A 19,855-nucleotide genomic window follows, 5' to 3' on the forward strand; every position below is an offset into this window, starting at 1 on the left:
AAGGGCGCTAGGTGAATGCAAGTTGTCGTCGTCGTCGTTGACTGTCAGTCTGGTCGATATTGGGGGAGGTGGGGAGGGAAAAATCCGTGGGGGTGGGGAGCCTGATGCGGTACAGAAGCCTTTCACTTCACCTAGCGAACAGCCCACCTCGCCTCCTCTATCGTTGGTTCTGTCTGACTCACTCGCCATATCTTCTCCCCGCAACCCCCCACCCCCATCCCAAACCCCCCCCCCCCCAGATGTTACGCCAGCGACAGGAAGGAGACGAGTTCGCGCTCCGCAACATTCAGAAGCTGCAGGAAGAGAAGGCGGGGGCACAGGAGCGCATGGCTGCCCTGCAGCGAGCCGTCGCACAGCTGGAGAACGAGAAGCGGGAAGCAGAGCGCTCGGCCGTGCGCCTGGAGAAGGACAAAAATGCTTTGAAGAAGACGCTGGACAGAGTGGGTCGGGCGCTCCTGGACCGCGAACCCCTTTCCCCGATGCCAGCTCCGTGTCGGCGGTTGTAGGGTGGGGTGGGGGAGAGGTTGGGTGCGTGGTGGGAGGTTCCCAGCTGTGTCCCGGCCTCGGTGTTGCTGTTCACTTGGGTGTGCTGAGCACAAGGGAGTGTGATTCCGTGAGAACTGTACAGTGCTGTTGAGCCCCCGCCTCTCCGCCCCCCACCCTCCCGTTTGCCGACCTTAAGAGTCGCCACACTTCATAAGTGTGAAGCACTGTGACGTTCTGATGCTATAAGAAGCTGCAGCATAGAGACCCTTGAGCATTACAGCGCAGAAGAAGGCCATTTTGAAGTGCTGTGTAACACACTCCATTGTGTCTTGCTACAGTGCTACCGATGGCAAGTTATATGGTTTTAGCTGCTTAGATTCCAACAGTTACCCCAACGCACACTCCCCGAGCTTTGACTCATTGCCAACCTGCGCCTAACACCGTGTATTCTGTGGGCTTATATTGTTGCGTAAAGATGACGGCCACCAAGGGCCTCTGCTGGTTTGCAGGTGGAGCGCGAGAAGCTGAGATCTGAGGAGGATTCGATGCGTCTGTCCGCGGAGAAAGCCCGCCTGGACCGTTCCCTCACCACAGTGGAGCAGGAGCTGGTGGAGGCCCAGAGGCAGACACAGCAGCTGCAGGTGAGACTCAATATCTGGAGCTCAATCCTCAACATGTGGTCCCACTATCGTCCAACGCCAGGACTTACCCTTGGCACGCACCCTTCTCAATACCCTCCCCCCCACCCCCCACTCACACACGCAAATATACACACACGCGCACTGACACACACATCCCCCCCTACACACCGCACACACACGTACGACTGTATATCTTGTTTGTTGGACATTAATTCTATATGATTTGAAAGTTTATTATTTATCATTCATATTTCCAAATCATCAAAACAAAATACGTTTGAGTCATTCATTTAAGCCCTAAGGTTCAGTGGACATTTGGGGAACCTGCTCTTTCCACCCAAACTGTCATTCCTGAGGTTTCTCTCATCCAGAATTCAGTACAATTCCCAATGAATTGGCATCTGGTCTCAGTGTTTGTTTGTAGGGGTGTTTCTTGCTGAGGCAAATTAGCTGCCGCGTTTGCAACAACAGCATTCAATTCATTTCTAATTCATCCCATTCTCTAAAGCGCTTCAAGATGTTTCTTTTCTGTGAAAGGCGTTGGAACAAATGTTTTGTTGTTCAGACATTGCTCCAGCGCTGTTCCTTGTTCCGCCCTCCCTCATTCCGCCCTTCAAAAATCTCCAGCTCCGAGAGACTTCCTCAGGCTGGTTCCTCTTCTGTCCTGCACGCCCATTCCCCCACTGCTCACCATTCCCCTCCTGCTTGCCAGGCCCCCCACTGACACCCAGCTCTCAGGCAAATCGACTTAAGTGGCATCTTCGTAGCGTAGTGGTTAGAGCACTGGCCTCACAAGCGATTCGATTCCTGGGCAGGGCGAAACCTTAGGCAAGTTTCCTCACTCCACACACACGCCTGCTTACCTAGCAGTAAGTAAGAACCTGGTTGTTAGTCGATTGGCAGATCGCTTTCTGGGGGTTGACTAACAACCGGGTTCCTACATACTGCTGGTAAACAGAGGCATGTAGAGCAAGGAAACTTGCCCAACGTTTCGCCCTGCCCGGGAATCGAACCCAGATCCTCTCGCCTGCACGGCAAGTGCTCTAACCACTAAGCTGCAGGACTCCACTCCATTCAGCTGAATGGTTGTCTGGTTGAGTCACTGAGGAAGTGGAGCTGGGAATCTCTGGGAGAGCGATGTCCCTTTCCTGCCAAATGGGAAATGTCATCCAGATGTGGCACTGAGTCCGTCAGTACAGTACTCGCTACTGTAACCAGCTTTAATCGCTAGGTTAAATCTAAGCTGAATTCCGTTGGCTGTAAACAGTGTGATTTATGAGGTTTCAGTTATCTTGTAACTGAGCGGCGTGTGGAGCTGAGCCTGATGTGGAACATCCCTTTTCGGAGCAAAGCTGGTGCTCAGCGTGGCCTGTCCTCTGCAGTAAACTGCCACGCACTCTAGCTTGTCTAGTGTAGTGTGATTTATGTACTATAATAATAATAATAATATAGCATTTGGTTGCCTTTCTCTCTTCCCCCACCCCCTCTCTTCCACAACAACCTCCGCCTCACACCCCACCCCTCCTGTAAAGAGATTCAGCAGCTTAGACAGTTTCAACGTACCTGAATAGACAACTTCTCCTGTAATAATCATAAGAAAGATTTCTTTCATTTGATGTGGTGCCTCAGTAGATAGATTTCCACACCGTTCTCTGAGCAGTCAGATTAAATCTTTGTTGCCCTTTCCTCCTCCTCTACCCGCCGTCCCCCCCCACCAGCCACCAGCCCCTGTTGACTGTTGTTCCTCCTCAGGCACAGATGGCGGAGCTGGAGCAGAGTCAGGAGCAGAGCCTGATTGAGGCGACCGCCCGCCATCGCCAGCAGCTGCTGTTGGAGACGGAGAGGCTTCGGTCCGGTCAGTCACAGACGGAGCGCACGCTGGAGGCCCGTGAGAAGGCTCATCGTCAGCGAGTGAAGGGACTGGAGGAGCAGGTAAGCCGTCGCCGTCATCAGCGCTGACCAGCGGCTGGTCCCAGCAGGGTAGAATGCTTCTATCCCTGGTTCTGGCCTCCTGCTTGTCCCTCATCCCCTCCACCATTGGGGCGCTGTATAAATGAAAGTTGTTGTTGTTGTTGTTGCTTTGCGTTCCCAGAGGTGACGCAAGGTTTTCTGACCGGAGCAGCTTCTTGTAAACAAATACAATAATATTAATAATCCTTGCATTTGATGTAGCGCTTTTCACGTCTTCTCGACGTCTCAAAGCGCTTCACAGAATAGACTGTAAAGTGAATTGAGCGTATATTTGTGGGCGAAACGCGGCAGCCAATTGTGCACAGCAGCGTCCCACAAACAGTCGTGGAATGAAAATGACCAATTTATTATTGTTTTCTTTTGGAGGGATTATTATTTGGCTCTGTGTGGAGTAAGGAAACTTGCCCAAGGTTTCGCCCTCTGCCTGGAGTTGAACCCAGGTGTCTCGCTTGCAAGGCGAGTGCTCTAATCACTGAGTTACAGGACTCCAATAGCTACAAATAGTGTGTATAAACGATCAATCTTAATAATAATAATAATCCTTGCATTTGATTTAGTGCCTCATCACATCGTCGAGACATCTCAAAGCGCTTCACTGAATATACTGTAAAGTGGAGTGACTGTGAGTGTATTTTGTGGGCATAGCATGGCAGGCCCCCTCCACCCCGATTGCGCACTCGGCAGCGTCCCCCGCCCCCGTGTGGTTGTTGACTCCATGCGTCTGCCCGCCCAGCAGGTATCTACGTTGAAGGATCAGCTGCAGCAGGAGCTGCGGAGACACCAGCCTCAGTACAACCGTTCCGTCATTTCGGGGAACTAGTCCGGGTGACGGCAGGACATTGAAGATCGGCCTGTGCGGTGTGGCCTTCCTCAGCACCCATCAACTGCTACGTGTATCTGATCCCATCCGACAATGCAGCTCCCGAGCCTGGGGTCTGGATGCAGCCGGCGGAACGGGCCAAACACTAACCTTCTCCGTCCTACTGCATCCCTCAGGTGTGGGCTGTCTCCCAGACTTTCCTCCTTTGCAAGTCTTTTGTCCCTTTCGCACATTGCCGGCACTTTATACCTTGGGGGATGGCAGTGGGGAGGGGAGAGATTTGCTGAGTTGCTGAAAGAGTCCCAACTTTTCCCCGAATTATTGCAGCCGAACCAGGCTTCAGATTAACGATCTCGGTCCTCGCTTTGGTTCCCCTCGTTTCTGAGATTCCTTGTATTCGTCAGCAGCAAAAATAAGCGGAGTTTCAGAAGTTGTCCCTTTAGATGTCACGTTGTCAGCTTTGCAGCCCCCCAAAATATATTAGATGAAATAGGTTAGAGAGCTCCCTCCTCCCCCCCCACCTCCACACCCAAGTGCAGGTGTGAGAAGGTTAGATAGAGTCTCACCCTTCACCTTGCTGGAGTGTTGGTTCTTTCTGGGTACCCCTTGCTGTTTCTCCCCTGCTGTGGTAGTGGTGTGGTGGGGGGAAGCCAATGGGGACCGTTGAAAGAATCGCCACATTTCAGCTGGTGGTTAATACACAAACACCTTTCCAGTATCTCGATTGCACGCGTTGTGTGTGTGTGTGTGTGTGACAGTGATTGTGTGCTGTGTGACACATGGGAAGGCCGCTATATCAATGCAAGTTGTTGTTGATTATGCGCGTGTGTGACAGTGATTGCACACTGTGGTACATGGCAGTGATTGCACGTGAACCACAGTGACCGACGCAGGTGATGCCGCACAATACTGGAAAGGGCCATGTTTTTTCGAGCCGGCGGATCCTTTGGTCTTTAACAAGCAAGCAAGTTTGAGGAGGACATTAATGCTTTTAACAGCAGCAGTGAGCATCCCTGGGAAAGTTGTTGTGCAAAACAAAAGTAATGATAATGAGTTATTGGCGGGGGTGGAAAATCCCATCTGTTAAAGCTGTGGATACCAGGAGCCTGGACAGTCCTGTAAACAAGAAATAATGAATCATCTCCCAGCGCTAATTAAGCAGAGCAGAAACTGAGCTTTCTTGCTAGGACTGTTGTTTGTTTGTGCCATTCTTTTTGTACTTTGCTGCTCGTGAATCACTTGTCGGAGCCAAGCCACCCGGCTGGAGAGATTTGGCAGTGTCCAGTGAATCCAAGGCTCATGGCTTTCTATAGTATCAGGAGACGGCTGGCAACAGGGAGACTCACTCCACCCGGGTCTGGACTGACGTTATTTCCTTAGGGTTTCGGAGAGTGTGCAAAATTAAGTCTCAACTCCGAAGCCACCCCTCTCCCGCCCCAACAGTCCTTACAGAAACAAAACAGCTCGAAAATTAAGACTGCGGTTGGTTCAACAATTTGCCAAATTCTGTACACTCCGAAATGGTAGTAAAGTAACCCTAGACCCAGGTAGAATTTCCCAATCTTAATTCAACGTGTCGTGATAACAGCCCGGTTGATGAGACCAAACAAACAGTCACCGTGGGCGGTGTTTAGGCAGCTAATTAGTCTTTTGACAACTTTTACCGTGTACAATGATTATTTTTTATATATATAACATCAAAAACGTAGGCCAGGTTACATCAACCTTCCCTTGGAGGCCTCCTGCTTGAAGTAACAGCTTTTAAGTTGTGTCAGGATTGTGATTGTGTACGAATGTGTGCGTAAGATATGTGCACAAGCTTTAATGTGTCTCCTGCTCAGCAACTCACCCCACCCAGCAATCATTTTGTGTTTCAGAAATAGCTGAAGTCTTAATTTTTTTTAAATAAGTCTTTTAATCATAGTAAAGAAGAAATCAAACTGGGCTTAAAAGTAACCACTTTGTTTCTGAGTGTGCGCGTGTGTGTTTTATGATGTTTGGTTCCAGCTGTTCTTTTTCATAGAGCCCAGTGGATCCTCGTCCAGTTGCCCAGATCACTCCAAAAGTTTTTTTTTTGTCATTTTGTACGTTTGTGGCGCTTTTCCCCTGGGCCTTGGCAGGTGCTATGTGGATTTAACTGTCCTAGATCCGCGCAGGCGGGTGGACTCTGACGAGTTGTTCCGGAGCATCACAGGACTGCTGTTCTGGCACCTCATGTGCAGCCGTTCTGGATTCACGCAGGGTTTTTCTACCGAGTTGTTCTCGAGACCTCCCCCCCCCACCCATGGGGATTAATCGCCGTTCTGAAAGTGCGGGCGAAACTCACCAACAATAGCAATACCTGCCAGCATCGCAACAGCAACAGTGACGAGCCTGGAGACTTGGAAACCGTTATCTTGTGTGATATTGATTTATCAGCTGTTTGGGAGGGGAGGGGTAGAGGGAGGTAATGCGGGAACCCTCAAATGCGTGGCAGCTACAGGTGTGAAGTCCTTCCGCCCCCGAGCAGTCACCTCTCCCCTTTATCGTCCTGTTCTATGTCCAATGTTGCAAAACCCATTCTGGCCTCATTTTTGTATTTGTTTCCTCGAGCGTTTGCCGTGTCTGAGCCGTGTGATATATTTGCAATAATCCGTGTGGCAGATGTGATTCCAATAGATATTTTTGTAGGTGTATCAATGTGTTTTAAAAAAGAAAACTCTTACTTCTCTTTGCAATTTCCTGCATTTTCACCTGTTACGTGCAACAGCTCAGTATTATTTTTCTACTGAAGTTTATGTTATTAACCACTGAGAGAGCAACGGCATTGGGCAGCAGGTACTTCACGGTGTGTGATACGAAGTGTTTTGTGGTACAGAGAGAATAAAGGATCAAAAGAAAGCGGAGTGACCATTTGTATCGTAAGTGAATTCTTGTTTTTTTCAAATTTGGGGTTCATCCCACCTGTGTACAAAAATAATTTCCCCTCATAAACACAACATTCAAATTGCTTTCCAACACAAAAAAGTAGATGAAAAGACGAGCTAATGAATGGTTAACACCCTTCACACTCAAGCACTTGGAGCTGTATCAGTAATGCACTGTGCAATCGAGATGTAATAATAATAATCCTTGCATTTGATATAGTGCTTTTCACGACTTCTATACGTCCCAAAGCGCTTCACAGAATATTCTGTAAAGTGAATTGACTGTATATTTGTGGGCGAACGCGGCAGCCAATTGCGCACAGCAGTGTCCCACAAACAGTCGTAGATTGAAAATGACCAATTTATTATTGTTTTTTGTTTTGGAGGGATTACTCTTAGGCTCTGTGTGGAGTATGGATGGATGGACAGACAGAGCTCTCTGCCAGTCTGAATGTTTCCAAACTGGCGAAATTATTGTTGAGCGCTGAGGCGCAAGACAAAAAAATCTGGCAGATTCTTCTTGCTCAATGAATCTTGCCGAAGGAAGTTAGTAACTAAAACAACAGCTTTTTTTTTAAAAGTTTAAGTGCACTTTATTCCTTTGTTAAAAAAAAACAGAATATATTGATTAGAGTAACGAAGCACACAGCTGCAGATTACACAGAAATATGGTGCTCAGCGGCTAATTCAAGCGAATTTCAGTTGGAAATTCTGAGCAAAGCAACATCTCAAGTCTCTTCAGTTTTTCTCTTTGTTTAGTTAACGTTTATTGCCAACATCACCCAGATGTACAGGGCAGAATTAAATCTATCACTTAGACTGGCAAGGAATGGTTTAAAAAGGTATCCTTGTTTGTTCATGGAAAGCTGCCCAAGAATGAGTTTTGAGGTTACAGACTTACTGGAGTTCAGAGACTGAAAATAAAAATGGAAACTTAGGGGTAAGCACCAGCGCCTTGAGACATCCTCCTGACATGAAAGGGGCGCTCTACAGTATAAATTCAATTTGACGTTGTTTGCAAAGTGATCATGACTCTGTTAAGGCAACAGCAAAGTTCCAGCAATTTGTCAACATCTGAACCTCAGGATGATATTTCTCAAGTATTTGTCCTTCATGTAGAATTTGCACCATATTTATTTGAAGTGTGTGTGTGTGTGTGTGTGTGTGTGTGTTTTTGACCACTTTCAACCAGGCTTATATTGTCCGTGTGTCAAAGATACTACCAGTGCTAGGTGGTACTGTGTGGTTGTACGACTAAAGGCTATCAGTACCTTGTGAGTAGGTTAGTTAATATTACAGCTTATCTAACGCAATGAGTGACAGCAAAAGTTACAGGTTTGCTTCACTAATTGTCACTGGCGCCACAACTACATTCCACTATGTAAGACGGCTGGAATGGATTGGGCTTCGAATGTAATCCAAAGATTTTGCCCCCCCCCCCCCCCAAAAAGACGTGTTATAATGTATTCCTCCACCCGCTCCATACAGTAATAGTCCAGTACATTGTGTGCACATCTTATCTCGAGGTTTATACGGATAATCCCTCAGCACCATCAATTATGGGAATAACAAAAAAAATCCCTCTACATTGCTTAATGCAAATACTGTTGATATATGTGGAGATTCCCCATCTCCCTCCCACACCATATGCTCCTCACGTTCCCCCTCTGATCTCCCCTCAACATGATCCACAACTCTTGACACACGATGAGGCCATCTGTGTACACAATCCACTACTGGCCATCACACCGCATTTGGAGTACTTATCCCGGCACAGGTCAGCTGCAGGAGATAGGAGAGAGAGGAAACACGGCATTGGATACAGCTCCCAAACCAAGGACTTAATAATAATTCTTGTATTTGATATAGCGCCTTATCACGGCATTGAGATGTCTCAAAGCGCTTCACAGAATATATTGCAAAGTGGATCGACTGTATTTTGTGGGTGAAATGCAGCAGCTGATTGTACACAGCAATGTCCCACTATTGTATTATAAATTAGTATTTTCTGAAGGAATTATTACCCTTGGAAAAGCAACCGGGTTCGTACTCACTGCTAGATAAACAGAGGGTAATAACAAGACAGTGAACTCTCCACACTGCAACATGTAACCCCAGGAGACAGGCAGAGGCAAGCTTGACTGACCTCTGTTTTAATATATACTTATTTTAAAAATTGCTGGCTGATAAAATTCAGGAACCTGTTTACATAGCTATTGTATAATTGGCCTCAGGTGACTCCAAGCTGTTAAGACTCACCTCTCATTAATTCCTCATGTGCACAGACAGTGCGGATACAGACCTCCTTGTTAATCACATAGACCCTGCGAAGGCTGCAAGCACAGATCATTGTGATTAATGACCAAAAAAGCTTCAGAACAGCAAATAATAATAATAATAATCCTTGCATTTGATATAGCGCTTTTCACGTCTTGTAGACATCCCAAAGCACTTCACAGAATATACTGTAAAGTGAATTGACTGTAGATTTGTTGGCGAACGTGGCAGCCAATTGCGCACAGCAGTGTCCCATAAACAGTCATGGATTGAAAATGACCAATTTATTATTGTTTTGTTTTTTGGAGGGATTATTAGCAAAGTGCTCCCTTATCTACCATTTTAGTCCACCTTAAAAATATCAGTTACTTATGATACTTGGCCTAACTTGAGGTGAGGAGCCTTCACTCTGACACACAGACTTGCGGCCCAACACAGAATAAGAAGCCTGAAGCTCCTACGTTACATATAGCTGAGGCCTATCACAGGGTAACAAGTCTGCACATAGACTCGTCACTTCTGGCCCAGTATAGGGGGAGGGAGATTTCATGAAACATCTCTGGCATTAAATGCCTCACTACCCCAGACGTAGGAGATGTTCCAATAGACGATGAAGTAAAGGTATTTTGACTTTTTTTTAAAAAAAAAGATTGTGCACAAAAGTTGAATGACAATGGGGGTGGTCAGAGGTTACCTGTAAAAACAGAGGCTCTTGAGGCACTGTTTGCATGGTTTGTGTACAGAGTACAGTCTGGTGCACGGATACTGCTCCTCTCGACAATCTGAAAGACACAGTGGAGAGCAAACATTACCAGGCTATGGCATTAGACCCACGTTGCGTAGCCCGGTTTCAACATTAACGTTCATTATTTCATTGATAAATTACTACGGGTTTAAAAGCTTGCTCTTCCAGATCATGTTCCTTAATTATTGCTGGTGATAATCACGTCAATCATCTCAAAACTGCCTGAATACAACAGCAGGATTGGGACTGAACAGTCCAATTACTAGGCCATGGGTTCAAATTCAGGTCAGGTTGACAGACCCTACCCTTTGGAACACCCTCCGTTTCACTGCCCCCCCCACCCCCAACCCCTCACCTCATTAATGAGACATTGCTTTGAATCCGACTACTTGAAAAACAAAACTTGACAAGTAACAAAGAAGTAAAAAAAAACTCAGCTGTGTGGGAGATTTGAGATGTCTTGGCGACACAATAAGCCATTAAATCAAATACAAGAATGATTATTTTGTGGGCGGCGACTATCATTAGCATACTGCAAATTAGGTTTGTGAAACATTGACTGCTGGCAGGCTCAAGTGTCTTTGAGGGCCAGTGGGACAAGATGGCTGTGATGGTGGGACAGACGGACAGTCAGACACATTGTCCCAGGTCAGGCCTGGGCCAAACCTTCAGCTATGCCAGGAACAACATTACACCAGAATAGGCCAGGTGACTAGACTTGTTAATTCCAAGGCCAAACTGAAGGCATTTCTTTACACAAGGCTCCTGTCCAAAGCACAAGGAGCCAAATTATACAAGTTATGAGTAAGGAGTGAAATATAGAAAGCAGCTGTTTAAACATCATAAATCCAGCAAGCTAAGTGGCTGGCTCCACACACCCCTGGCAAACCCTTCCATTTAAACTGTGCTCACTTATCCAGAATGCATGCCTCCCATTTCAATCGGAGAGAGAGTCAAACAAATGACAAATGTGACAAATGTGTGTAAGCGAGATAATAATACTTGCAAATGATACAGTGCCTTATTACATCATTGAGACATCTGAAAGCACTTCACAGAATACACTGTGAAGTGAATTGACTGTATTGTGTGGGAGCAACACAACAGCCAATTGCGCACAGCATGTTCCACAAACAGACTGACGCTCTTTTCTCTGTCTACGTTTCTCTTCTTGCTTGACAATCCTAGCCTGTTCAAAATAGCTTACTCGTTGCCTACGTATAGACCTCCACAGTTTGTGGTCTTTGGAGCTTTCCTCCCATGTATTGATGTCAATAACACATTTCTTCAGTTGGATTTCAGAGAATCTTTCCATCTCTTTATTATCTCAGCTTTCAGGAAGGTGAATAAGGGTGCAGTTGATTATACCAATGAAAACACAACCATATAAAACAAAGAACTTGTGCATTTATAGCTATAGGAATTTACTATACAGAAGAAGGCCATTTGGCTCATTGTGTGTCTGTTATCTCTCTGAAAGAGCAATCCATTCTGTTCCTTTTGCAATGTTTTATAGCGCCATAGAAATGCCTCAAAGTGTTTCAGAGTAATTATTGTTGTGCGTAGTGACTTATTTTTTGTGGGCAAAAGGAGCAGCAATATTGCACTCCCAAAGAAGTCCCACATAGAGTGATGAGGTGAGTGTTCAGTTTTATTTGGGGGATTGTTGGACAGGAATGATAATTATAAATCACTTACCAAGAGGGCCAGGCTCTGTTGGTTCTGTCAGGTCTGATGGAGGATTTGTTTCTGACAAAACAGGAAACAATTTTAGTCATCACAGTTGGAGCAGCACCTGCAGCCCTCAAACAGGAAGCCCCTGTGTTATACACACCAGATGAAAGCTATTTTAATTGCACGATTGCCTTCATAAAGAGACTTGCAGTTAATAGTTCCTCAACACATTCCCAACATTTAGAAGTTAATTGCTGTCAAGTGTAGCGACTGTTTTGTAGAGAAGATGGCAGCTATTTACACCCACAAGACATCACAAATGGCCAGTTAATGTAGAGGATTATTTACCAGGCATTGGGAGAAACTACATTCTCCTTTTGAAAAGTGACCACCTAAAAAGCCTGACGGGACCTCAGTCTAATGTCTCATCTGAAAGTTAATGAGCTCAAGTTTCAACGTGGGGTTTGAATCCACGTTAAGGCAGGAGTGCTTCCAAACCAAGCCAATTGGCAGGCTATTTATTGTGTTACTAACATATGCACAATGCACATAACGTTGTATCAAGTCACTTTATAGATTGTATAGAATATACCAGGGCACTGCTGATGACAGCACAGCCAGCCTGGCTCACTGACAGGACCTGGAAAGGCAGATCAGTCACTGAGGGCAGGGAGTCAGCCCACTCAGGGTTTTATTTTGCAATGTTAACAGGGGTTAACGGGTAAGGTGCTACCTGGACAAGTAGTAGGAAAGCTTGCCAGCCAGCGATACCAATGGCAAGCTATGCGGTTTTAGCTGGTTAAACTCCAGCAGTACCCCAACGCACACTCTGGGTGCCTCGACTCTTGCCAACCTGTGCCTTATACTTTCTGGAATCAGGTAAGCAGGATGTGTGTCCCCAGGCAGAGAGTGCGCATTCCATTCCAATAATCTACCTCTGGATTTTCCATGTGTGGAAGTCTCGGTTGGGTTTGGATAGCTTTAACCACGGTGGGTGGGTTTCCACATGTGTCATGTGGCTGAGCAAAAAAAAATATAGAATATAAATGTGGATGTATCAAATGTGACAATGTACAGTTATACAACACTTTATTACCTAAATCGGGTTGGAAGTTTGATGGATCTGTAACAGAACAAGAGCAAATCAGTTGCACAGAATCAATAAGGTAATTGGTGGCGGGAGGGGTTAATCAGATTATCAGAGTGGTAGTGGGGAATGTGAGATCAGAAGCACCACCACCAATTCTGCCCTGGCTGCACAGATTGGGAATTTGAGATTGATTAGAAATCATTTGAAGCATTCAAGTGAGAGATAGATTAATCCGTGGGAAGCAGAATTATTAATGAATGCGACGGTATAGCAGGAAAACAGGATTGGGGAAAGGTAGTGATGCGTAGAGTGCCATGGTGGTCGTGATATTTTTCTGGCTTTGTGAACAAAAATGGTCTTCCAATATACAGAGTGACCAAAAGTTTGTGATATCTACCCCATTAGCTTAAAAGAAATAAAAAAATATTACGACCACCTTTGCCTCTTCTCAGCACAATCCTGAAGGACAGCGTCCAGCCAGGTACAAATCAAAGAGAGCAAGAGCAATAAAGAAACTCACCGTTGTAGTTATAATCTATACCTGGGGGAGCAGAAAAGCAACAATCTTCAGTTGCAGACTTTTGACATGTTAAAACACTGGTTTAAAAAAAAGTATCTAAAATTGTATTATAATAATAATAATCCTTGCATTTCATATAGCCCCATGTCATGTCGCTGAGACATCTCAAAGCGCTTCACAGAATATATTGCAAAGCAGGTTGACTGTGTATTTTGTGGGTGAAATGCGGCAACCACAAACAATCGTGGATTGCGGTCTCAGCTATAGATCATCGAGGCATTCTATTTTAATTTTGTTATTTCATTACGAGACTCGATAAGATCAGGTCCGTGTTTCAGCTGTGCCGAGGTGAAGATGCAGATGAATGAATAAATGCTGGGATTTCAATACTGTGGGGAGTCTAGTCTATAGGTTAACTGCAAGCTGAAACCTCTACTTATCTGATAAATGGATTCAATAGGGTAGATACAGAGAAACTATTTCCTCTGGTGGTGGAATCCAGAACAAGGAGGCATCATCTTAACATCAGAGCTAGGCCATTTAGGAGTGAAATCGGGAAGCATTTTTTCATGAAAATGATAGTGGAAATCCGGAACTCTCTCCCCCAAAAGGCTGTGGATGCTGGATTCATTCACATCTTCAAAACTGAGGTAGGTAGATAGATATTTGTGAAGTCAGGATATCAAGCGGGTAATTGGAGTTGAGGCAGATCAGCCATAAAAGAATGGTGGAACGGGCTCAAGGGGCTGAATGGTCTACTCCTTTTCCTACCTACAGTGGTGTGGGACCTACCATCAGGATTTTCATACTGTGCGTATTGTGATTGCTCTTGGTAGAAGTTCCCATATTGACCTTCGAGCAAAGCTGCAAACAGAAAAGACGAGTGAGCCAACGACCATATCAACCTTATACACATTTACACAGCGCCTTTACCACGACAATTAGAATGTCTCAAACTCTTTACCTACAATAAGATTATTTAGAATTTTTTGGGGGGTTTGGGTCAACTGGGTATCTGATACACGTGGAAATACTTGACAATGCTTAAGCGTATCCAAACATCCGGTGTGAAGGGTATTATACAAATACAAGTTGTTGTTGATATAGTGCCTTATCAAATCGTTGGGATTTCTTAATGCACTTCACAGAATATATTGTAAAGTGTAGTGACTGTAGTTTGGAGTTTGGAGTTTGGAGTCCTGTAGCTCAGTGGTTAGAGCACTCGCTTTGCAAGCGAGAGACCTGAGTTCAATTCCAGGCAGAGGGCGAAACCTTGGGCAAGTTTCCTTACTCCACACAAAGCCTAATAATAATCCCTCCAAAACCAAACAATAATAAATTGGTCATTTTCAATCTACGACTGTTTGTGGGACATTGCTGTGCGCAATTGGCTGCCGCGTTCGCCCACAAATATACAGTCAATTCACTTTACAGTGTCTTCTGTGAAGCGCTTTGGGACGTCCTCCCGACGTGAAAAGCGCTATAACAAATGCAAAGGATTATTATTATTATTATTTGTGGGTGAAACGCAGCAGCATAATTGCACACAACAGTGTCCCACAAACAGTCGTGGATTCAGTGACTAATTTTTTTTGGGGGGGGCGCGGGAAGGAAGCAGAGATTATTTCCCCTGGAAAGTGATCCACCAATTGACGAACAACCAGGTTCCTACTTACTGCTAGGTAAACAGAGGCACGTGGAGTAAAGTAACTTGCCTAAGCTTTTGCCCGCATGGGAATCAAACCCGGGTCCACTCGCTTGCGAGGCAAGCACGCTAAGCACTATGCGACCGGGCCTCCATAGAGAGCCAGGATTAATTAACAAGATTACAAAGTCTCTGTCCCAAGGGCCAGCCGGCTCTCGCAGCTTCGTACTCACCAGGTAGACAGAGCAGGATGAGGCATACGGCTCTGACAGCCATGGCTAGAACCCAGACGTGTTCGGGGAAGTTACAAACAAACCTACAGAACAAACAGACTCCAATTAGTAAAAAATATCTGAAAGCACAAGGTTCAGATCAGATCGCACAATGAGGCCTCGAGGCTAATGGTTTTCACAGACACAATAGCCGCTGGGGGATGTGCAGGGTTTGGGGGGGATGGTGTGGGCAGGCAATCTATTGAATTGGACACCAGGGGTGGCAGAAATTCTTCGTGGTGTTAGCCTCTAAACCAATGGCTTAAAAAATTTAAGATGAGCAAAAGTATTTTTGAAAATTCCTGAATGTGGAAGCCAGCCACAAGATCCCTTTTTAAAGAACTGAAGTAAAACAGCTTCCAAATCAAGACTGAGCAATTCCAGATCTCTGGGATTCCTCACACGGCAGACAAGGAAGATAATCATTAAGTAAACTAATAGGAGCTGGAGCCTCCCTGCTCCCTGCTCTGAAATGAAGAGTTTTGGGGCCTTGGGACGTCCTCCTGCTGTGAAAGGCGCTATACAAATGTAATTTGTTGTTAATTGTTTATAAACTTACTCCATGTCCTCCGCCCAGCCTGCCCCACCATCAATAGTCGGGCCTTCAGCTTCTCTGCCCCTGGCCTTTGGAACTCCATCCCACAGTCCCTTCGCCTCGCTTCTTCCCTTGCCTCCTTCAAGCCCTTCCTCTTCAACCCCACCTTCGGTCACCCTCCTACCAGTAGTCTCCACCTCTCCTGATTCCAACCCCCTGCTCGGGTCCAAATCCCTGACTGTCCAGTGCCTTGGGCCATCCTCCTGACACGAAAGGCACTGTGTAAATGTCATTTATTATTGTAGTTAGTTGTGAGATGTCAGCGGCACGTTTTGTCAGCCCGCCAGGCAGCTCAGTTAGGACAGGAGCTGGAATTGCTCCCAAACGCACATTGCCCAATTTCTTGTTCTCTTTTAATTAGTCTGTCAAACATCCGAGCTTGTCGAGACGCTGTACTTTCCTCTCGGAGAGAGGGGAGGCTGAGCTGCTGAGTTGGATCAATGTAAGCCAGAGTGGGAGACCTTCTGATGCATGACCAACAGACCAGGGCATGCTGAGCCCAACTAATAACACATTCATAAGGAACAGTCACAAGTCTGCAGTGAATTCATATGAATGGGTAATGCACTACCTACATACAGAGACACATATATACACGGAGATAGTTGTGACAGTTCTGTTGATGTATACTCTCACGGGAGCACTTTCATGATGATGCCATTCGATCCATAGAAATCTATGGTACAGTAGGAGGCCATTTGACTCGTCAGTGTTTGCTCCTTGAATCATCCAAATTCCCTGGTCTTTAGCCCTCGCTCTAGCTTCATTGTCCTCCAGTCAGTGCCCTAGAACAGTGGCAGCCAACCTGTCTGGCCGACTGACAAAATACATTTATGTCATAAATCAAGAAATAATAATCCTTGCATTTGATATAGCCCTTTTCACGTCTTCTCGACGTCTCAAAGCACTTCACAGAATATACTGTAAAGTGAATTGACCATATATTTGTGGGCGAAACGCAGCAGCCAATTGCGCACAGCAGTGTCCCACAAACAGTCATGGATTGAAAATGACCAATTTATTATCGTTTTTTGTTTTTGGAGGGATTATTATCAGGCGTGTGGAGTAAGGAAACTTGCCCAAGGTTTCGTCCTGCCTGCAATTGAACCCAGGTGTCTCGCTTGCAAGCGAGTGCTCTAACCACTGAGCTACAGGACTCCACAATATTCAATCAAGTAAATTTATTTTATTGGCCAACCAAAAAGATTGACCACCGACCGCTGAGCTAACACAACGTAGACCTGGGACCGTCCTCTTCTGGTGGCTCAGCTGCTAGGAGCCATTGGGGTGATCCTTCACAAAGCTCCAAGATAATGTCAGTAACCCTGCGATTATATCACAATATCTTAGACAGAGTGAAGGGTTTACTGTGTGCCCATAAACTGTTCATTTACATTATACAAGCAGTGAAATCCCTTCAGGATCCAAGAAGAGATGAGACATAATGTTCCTGCTTTCATGGTTTCCGTTGGTTGTGGTTACAGCCTGCTGTAAATGCAGTCAGTGGGAACATGGCTCTGTCCCCAGCTCCATCTTCTAAGCGCTCGGAGATGCTACCCTGTGTGGAGGGTGCTATATAAGTACAACTTGTCATTGTATCTTCAGTCCAGTTCCATCCTCATGGATTGAGTTTGTGGTGCAGTGCGCGGGGGATGATTGCAGTGTAGAGGGTACTTTTAATTAGTTTGAGAGTCTGAAATGTAGTACACAATTGGCTGATCCGTTTCACCAACAAACCACATGGTCACTACACTTTACAGTATATTTATAATGTCAGCCTTAATGAGGGAGCTATTTTTCTTTTTAAGACCTCACATATCTAAATAAGAATTTTTCACAATTCTATAATACTTGCATTTGATATAGCACTTTATCACATCTTCAAGACATCTCAAAGCGCTTCACAGAATATACAATAAAGTGAATTGACTATTTGTGGGCAAAACGTAGCAGCCAATTGTGTACAGCAGTATCCTACAGACAGACATGGATTGAGTGACCAAATTATTAGTGATATTTATACAGTGATCTTGAATTTCTAAGACCAAACGGTGTGTCTCAGAGGCCAAAACAAAGTGAAATTTCGAGTTATAACTGGTGCCCCTCTTTCTTTTCAGGAGCCCCTTCCCCTCAGTAGACAGACAGCAGTGAGGCACATCACAATTCAGGGTTAGAGGAAGTTTCAGATCGGTCAGTGGCTGCATTGGCAAAGTCTAAGCTGGTCCTGTGGGGTTGGTGGCTTGGCTGAGGTCCCAGTCCTTTCAGGCTACAAGCCAGTCCTTTTGCAAACCTTCTCTGCTGGTGCTCGGGTTGGAAGTGTGCATGTAGTTGCTCCAATCTAACCCAGACATCTGGGTGTAATTAAACCCTCCCAACACCTCCCCCACTGCTCTCGTCTCCAAGAATCAAACTCTGGAGAACAAAGGGTTTTCTTACACCACCACCCACCCCCCCCCCCCACCACCCCCTACCCCACCAAGCACAAGAGACTAGCTTTAGAATTTTTAAGGTACAATTAACATTACTTCATACATTAAGAGAAAAAAAAAGTTTTGTTCCAAGAGTAAACAGAGATGATTCACAGTAAACAGAGATTAAAATTGCTCCAAGTATGTGGTTCTGGGATTTTCCCTGAAGGAATATTCACTGGAACATGAACAATAAGGCTGCTTGGCTGATTGTTATTTGAACCACATGGCTTCTGCTGTTGGAGGCCACTCTTCATACTTTCCACTCAGTACAGTATTTAGGGTAAAGTGCACATTTTCTAAATGCACACTTTCTCTCTCTCTTTCTCTGTCTCACTTTCTCTCCCTCTCTCTAATAATCCAATGCTCCTCCGTGCATCAGTCTAATGTCTCACCTCTACAGCCCTACAATCTCTTGCCAGAAGCAACTGAAGGCAAGTCACAGATTACCTTCCAGTTTACAATCCTTTGAGAGTCTTTACATTTAAAACAAAGTATATATTTTACATATGCATTAAACGTACATATAAAAATCACACTTTAAAGTTGTTAGGAGAAGCTCAGACGGGTTTCAGGGTTAGAGAATGCTGGAGTCCCTTCGTAACGGATTTGTACGCACGGAAAATTGAATAGATATTTGTTCTTACCAGATTCTTCAGTGGAACTTGCTGAACTGCTCTCCAGCAACTGCTCTTGAAACTAACTCCAGATGGTAACGAACTGGCTGCTCTGGAGCTATAGCTCTACTGGGTCTTAAAGCCTGGGTATTCCAGGAGGAAGATAATAATAATATTCCTTGCATTTATCACGTCTTCGAGATGTTTCAAAGCTTTTCACAGAATATATCGCAAAAATCAATCGACTGTATATTTTGTGGGTGAAATGCGGCACCTGATTGCGCATAACAGTGTGGATTAAGTGACCAAATCATTTTTTAATTTATTTATAAATTTGTATCTTTTTAAGGGATTATTCAGATAACTGCTGAAAAACTTATTAGACCACAAGTTAACTTTTAGTAACTTTATGCGAAGCTCCATCCCGGAGTCCCTCCAACTCAACTCCCCTCCCTCACCTCATTTAAAGTCGGTCTCAATACCTTCCTCTTTGACTGAGCCCTCAATCATCTTACTCCTTCCCCACCCCAGCTCAGGTGCCAAGCAAGGACACCAGAGCTTCGCCTCAAATATGTTCGGTTGCTGAGTGCATTTCCCCCACCTAGTGTTGGTCCAGCTCTGGGTGTAGAAAGGTGCAGGAGAGGATAAAGATGGCACTAGCTTACTTTGGTATTAGCTTATGTTGGCAGAGTAAGGTTTCCGCTAGTAATTACCAATCCTCCCTTTAGATGTTTTCTTTTATTGACCTTGGTCCGGCAAGGTTCAGTCAACAAGTTGCAGTTTCAAACCCCGTATCACAACCGGGGGGAAAACTCCGCACAGCCAGACAACCCGGCTGTGGAAAGAAATCGACAGGACTAGCTTACGTTGACATCGTAAGGTTTCCACTGTTACCTGCTAGTCCTACCTTTAGACGTCTCTTTCTTTTAGTTGGTCCTTCACTCCTATTGCTGAGCCCTTTCCTGGACGGTGCTGTCATTCCAGTTTCCACTGAGACCTTAGTCAGAAGATTGCGGTTTCAAACCCTGTTTCAACAATTTGGTTGACCATTCAGTCCAGAACTGGGGGGGGGGGTGGGGGGAAACTTTGCATGGGCAGACAATCCAACCTTCAGACGACTCGTCATAA

At 45.4% G+C, this 19,855-nt stretch overlaps 2 protein-coding genes across 2 annotated transcripts in view; one reads left to right on the top strand and one right to left on the bottom strand.

The window, feature by feature from the left end:
- The window catches only part of LOC103187449 (rootletin), a 29,866-nt gene extending 23,063 nt beyond the window's left edge, over positions 1–6,803 (top strand). Inside the window, 4 exon segments of the mRNA XM_042343586.1 lie at positions 240–440; positions 996–1,127; positions 2,880–3,059; positions 3,835–6,803. Coding sequence (XP_042199520.1) covers positions 240–440; positions 996–1,127; positions 2,880–3,059; positions 3,835–3,918 — 597 coding nt within the window. The 3' untranslated portion in view covers positions 3,919–6,803.
- A 1,544-nt stretch (positions 6,804–8,347) lies between these two features.
- Positions 8,348–18,832, bottom strand: mfap2 (microfibril associated protein 2). Its single transcript, XM_007906957.2, has 9 exons — positions 18,758–18,832; positions 15,009–15,091; positions 13,923–13,994; positions 13,131–13,151; positions 12,617–12,643; positions 11,545–11,595; positions 9,796–9,883; positions 9,084–9,157; positions 8,348–8,606 (listed from the first exon to the last, which is right to left on the bottom strand). The coding sequence occupies exons 2-9, from the start codon at positions 15,049–15,051 to the stop codon at positions 8,503–8,505; spliced, it is 480 nt and encodes a 159-aa protein (XP_007905148.1). The 5' UTR covers positions 15,052–15,091; positions 18,758–18,832; the 3' UTR covers positions 8,348–8,502.
- Between the last annotated feature and the right edge of the window lie 1,023 nt (positions 18,833–19,855).

This window comes from Callorhinchus milii, unplaced genomic scaffold (assembly GCF_018977255.1).
Source record: "Callorhinchus milii isolate IMCB2004 unplaced genomic scaffold, IMCB_Cmil_1.0 Scaffold24, whole genome shotgun sequence".
Taxonomy (NCBI): domain Eukaryota; kingdom Metazoa; phylum Chordata; class Chondrichthyes; order Chimaeriformes; family Callorhinchidae; genus Callorhinchus; species Callorhinchus milii.

Excerpts from the sequence above, each read along its gene's own strand:
- mfap2 (XM_007906957.2), bottom strand. The coding sequence starts at position 15,051 with ATGGCTGTCAGAGCCGTATGCCTCATCCTGCTCTGTCTACCTG. Across the intron at positions 13,152-13,922 it reads ACAGTATGAAAATCCTGATG|GTATAGATTATAACTACAAC; the intron begins GTAGGTCCCACA and ends CTGCTCCCCCAG. Across the intron at positions 9,158-9,795 it reads AAGAGCCTCTGTTTTTACAG|CCTTCGCAGGGTCTATGTGA; the intron begins GTAACCTCTGAC and ends CTGTGCTTGCAG.